Consider the following 4360-nt stretch of genomic DNA (forward strand, 5'->3'; position numbering starts at 1 on the left):
GCTGGGGAAGAAGGGGGAGGAGACGGAGAGAGGGGGAGGGGGAGAGGGCAGGAGGGGAGGGGGCTGGCCGCGCTGGGCTTGCTCCAGGCTCTAACACCCCTCTGTGGATGTGAGGTCACCTCACTGTCTCATAGGTAAGCGGGGAAGCTCAGAGCTGACACTGCTGGGCTCAGAGGCTGTGCAAAGCATCTGAGCTGCACAGGGCAGGGGCCCCGGACCAGGCGAGTCGGCAGAGCAGGGAGGTGCCTCGGACACCCCTGGTCTTAAGCAGGAACCCAAAGGGCCCACAGCAGCCTCTCCCAGGAGCCCTGCCGGAGGCGGCTCCTTTCCCCAGCCTGGGGCTCCACAGGGCTGAGTGTGCAGGGCTGGCCTCAGGCTGGCCTGCCTGGGTCGTGCGAGGGCGTGGCCCGGGTCCCTGGGGCACAGACTGTCCTTGGAGGCTAGGGAGGGCCCGGTCACCCTGAGTGGTCTGAGCACAGGGTAGGGTCCAGCCACACTCGAGGGACCGCCACGCTGTCTGGGAAACGCAGGATGAATCACACAGTGGAATCCTCTCTGGGAACCTCAGACTCTCAACCTGGGCCGGGGGTCTTGGGGTCTCCTGGGCCGCAGGGGCGACGGAGGCCAAGACCTGAGCTTCACTGCAGAGCCGACCCTTGCGTCTGCACAGCGGGAGCCCCCAGGAAACTCGCAGTAGGAGGGCTCCACCGGCTGTTGTCCCCAGAAGTGTGGGGACCGACAGCAAGGCAGATCGGGCCTGGGGCACAGAGCCCTGCAGCCCCACAGCCTCTGCGGAGACAGCCCTGCCCGTCCCAGACGCCGGCCAGCGTCCCCAGCCACTGCCTGGCACTCGGCGGTCAGCTCTGCGGCGCTGGGCGTGCCCAGCCTGAGGCCCGGCAGCCAGAAGCCAGACGTCACCAGGGCTGTCGTGGGGGCGTCAGGTTTGGAACAAAACACCGACTCTGCCCCTGGCTGGGAGGGACCTACTTGGCCGGGCAGCTCAGATGACAGGTGAGGGTGAGACAGGGTCCCTAATCGGATGGGGAGGCGGGTGTGAGGCCTTGTCCAGAAGCTGAGCCACTCTACCTCGTAACCCAAAAGGCGTGGGGTCACTCTTTACTTGGTGTCGCTTAGCTTTTTTGTCAGGGCTGGTGGGAGAAGCTGCAGAGGGGCGAGAGGCAGAGACAGAACAGGAGAGCGTGAGGCGCAGAAGCTGAGCACATGGGCAGTGACATGGATCACGAGCTGCGATGAGACCCGCGGCCAGAGCTGCCTTCTGGGGACTCCGAGCCGAACTCGCAGGTGGAGGGACCCAGGGGTGCACCTTCCGGGGACTCCGAGCCGAGTGCGCGGGCGGAGGGACCCAGGGGTGCACGGGGAGCCCCGTGGGAGGGCAGGAAGGGCTGCAGATGACGCGGCGTCGGCGTCGTGATGTCTGTGTCCTGGGCCCCGCGTGCAGCACGCACCGGGCACATGCTCTGCAAACCCGGCGAACGTGAGGACCAGGATGTGTCCACCTTTTCGTTTGTTTGTTTGAAGCCAATTTAAAATGATTTTGTAAATTGGAAAAAAAAAAAGCTCCAATTTTCGGGGCCCATAAAAAGAGCTCCAGTCTTTGGTGTCTGGCGGGGAGCCCTCTAACGACCCTCCTGCAGCTTCTGGGCATGCTTCTCGCGTATATCCGCTGCCCGGGTGCCCCAGCGGGCTTTGAAACCCACCTTGGGACACTCTGAACCTGCCTGTGCGTTCAAACAGCCCAGAGGGAAGTGAAAGCCTTGCTCTCTGGCAGGCGGGGGCCTGACAGGGAACGGCGGGAGAGGATGGGCTCGCGGGAGGAGCTGGGCCAGAAGGCAGGCAAAGGACACTCGGGCCCCCAAGACGGGCCTCCATCAGAAGCGTGGGCCTCCTCCTTCCCGAAGAAAAGGCCCCGAAAAGAGCTCTGGCCGCACAGATGACAGACACACCAGCGTTGGGGACAGAGAGCGACGGGGTGGAAGATGCTCCCCGGTGATGAAGGCGGCAGATGCCCTCCCGAGACGGTCCACGCGGATGAACATGGCACCGCGGGTGATGAAAGACAACCAGAGTGCGAGCTGCCCCAAGGCCGTGGGCTGGCGGGCGCCTTTACCTTTCTGGGCTTTGAGGGCAGCAAAGCTCTGCAGGGTGAAGCGCTTTTTAGAAAGGGCAGAGCTTTCTGAGGTAGAGCTAGTGACCACGTCATCTGCGGGGAGAGAGGGTGGTGCAGGGGGTGCTGGGTGGTCACACCCAGGTCCCCCCCAGGCCCCACGCTTGACACGGACCTGCCCGGGGCCACGGGGTGTGCATACGACCCGCCTGCTGTGGGCACCCACAACTGTCCTGGCGCTCTGGGCTCAGCCCAGCACCCACCTTCGCCCTTCTCAGGGGACCCAGAACTCGGGGCTCAGCCCAGCACCCACCTTCGCCCTTCTCGGGGGCCTGGCGCTCCGGGCTCAGCCCAGCACCCACCTTCGCCCTTCTCAGGGGACCCAGAACTCGGGGCTCAGCCCAGCACCCACCTCGCCCTTCTCGGGGGCCTGGCGCTCCGGGCTCAGCCCAGCACCCACCTTCGCCCTTCTCAGGGGACCCAGAACTCGGGGCTCAGCCCAGCACCCACCTCGCCCTTCTCGGGGGCCTGGCGCTCCGGGCTCAGCCCAGCACCCACCTTCGCCCTTCTCAGGGGACCCAGAACTCGGGGCTCAGCCCAGCACCCACCTTCGCCCTTCCCAGGGGGCCCGGCACTCCGGGCTCAGCCCAGCACCCACCTCGCCCTTCTCGGGGGGCCTGGCGCTCCGGGCTCAGCCCAGCACCCACCTTCGCCCTTCCTGGGTGGCCCGGCGCTCCGGGCTCAGCCCAGCACCCACCTTTGCCCTTCTCGGGGGCCCTCTGCTGTGGTGTCGGCCCCCCGTATCCCTCCAGGCTCAGCGGGTCCGTTTTTCTTTCTTCTAACTTTTTTATGTTTCTTGTGCTCGCTTTCAAGGGACTAATGACGTCAGACGCGTGGAAAAAGGAAAAGAACATTGCCGTTAGCACTCACAGGCCCCCGAGGGTGGGGAGGGGATGACCCTGAGCTCCTCCCCAGCGCTCGGGCCACGTCTCCCACTGCGGGCCGTGGCCATGCGCCTCCAGACTCTGGGTGCAGCCAGGGGGACACCACCTCCACAGCTGCTGAGCAAGAGGCGGTCTTGTTGTTTTTTCTCCCACAGGGTAACCTTTCTCCTTTAAAGCTACTGTCCTGTGATTTATTTAGTTAGACTATATCCTACTCCACAGATGATTAGACGTGGCTTACATAAAAAACAGTAAAAGAATAAATAGTGGATGGATAAAGCAACAGAGGAAAAATGAGGGCAGAAGACACGTAACGAGGCCAGTGTGAAATGAGTCTCCTCGTCCCTGTCTGCCCGTGAGCCGTGGGCCCCACAGCTGTGAGCCAGTGTGCTCCTAGGATCTGGCCACCTGGGGCACTGCCAACTCTGACACATGGGTGCTGGGCTGCTCTTGGGACAGCCACCCACTGCGCGCTGATCGTGATGGGATTTCTACCCCCTCCCCAGGAGAAAACAGGAACACAGGGACTGGCCTCTGCCTGAGGCTGGGGCCAGAGGCACAGGCCTTGACGCTGACCTGCTGGGACTGACCAGCAGCGTGTGAGCCCGGGACACACCCCCGGGCCCTGGGCGGCGGGCTTGGGGAGCCAGGAGACATGGTGGCGCGGGTTGGCTGGCTCCCACTGGGAACCCTGCACGCGGCGGGCCTCACCTGGTGCCAGCTGGTGTGGGCAGGGGCAGGCTCTGGGACTGCTCGAGGGCGCGGTGCTGGCTGGCCTCTGTGGGGAGAGGGGCCCGGTGCAGTCAGGATCTGGGGCTGCGTGCCCTCCCCTCCAGGAGCCTGGAGGGCCAAGGGTTGGGGCTGCTCCGAGGGACCAAACACGCCCGGGGGGCAGGGAACAGGCCCTCACCTCTGCACGCCTGCAGCTGGCTGGTCAGCACCTTCCGGATCTCGCTCACCCAGGCGGCCTTGATTTCAGGAGTGGGTGCCTGTGCCCCAGAGCAGACCGGGGGTGAGTGCGTGCCCACCGTGACGTGTGCCAGTGTATCCCTCTGCAGGTGCCCGGGACCCGTGGGAACCGGGGGACAGTGCTGCACTGGGGGTGCAGGAAGGAGCCCTGGGGCGAGGGTGCGCTGGCTGCCGGGCCCGCACCCTGCGGCTCTGACTCTGACTCAGCGGGAACCCTCAGAAGAGGGTGCGCTGACCACTGGCTGTGCTGGTAGGCGCTGGACTCTGAGTATCCCAGGCTGGTGCAGAGCCGGGCACTGGCTGGGGCCGCGCCCGCCGCCGC

The 4360-nt window shown here is 65.1% G+C and overlaps 1 protein-coding gene across 1 annotated transcript in view; it reads right to left on the bottom strand.

Moving 5' to 3' along the window:
- Positions 1-4360, bottom strand: part of MCF2L (MCF.2 cell line derived transforming sequence-like) — an 82817-nt gene that overhangs the window by 2517 nt on the left and 75940 nt on the right. Inside the window, exons 24-26 of the mRNA XM_010831541.1 lie at positions 3980-4058; positions 3781-3847; positions 2883-3001 (exon numbers count right to left, since the gene is read on the bottom strand). Coding sequence (XP_010829843.1) covers positions 2883-3001; positions 3781-3847; positions 3980-4058 — 265 coding nt within the window. The remainder of the gene's footprint in view (positions 1-2882; positions 3002-3780; positions 3848-3979; positions 4059-4360) is intronic.

This window comes from Bison bison, unplaced genomic scaffold (assembly GCF_000754665.1).
Source record: "Bison bison bison isolate TAMUID 2011002044 unplaced genomic scaffold, Bison_UMD1.0 scf7180017864527, whole genome shotgun sequence".
NCBI classification, from domain to species: domain Eukaryota; kingdom Metazoa; phylum Chordata; class Mammalia; order Artiodactyla; family Bovidae; genus Bison; species Bison bison.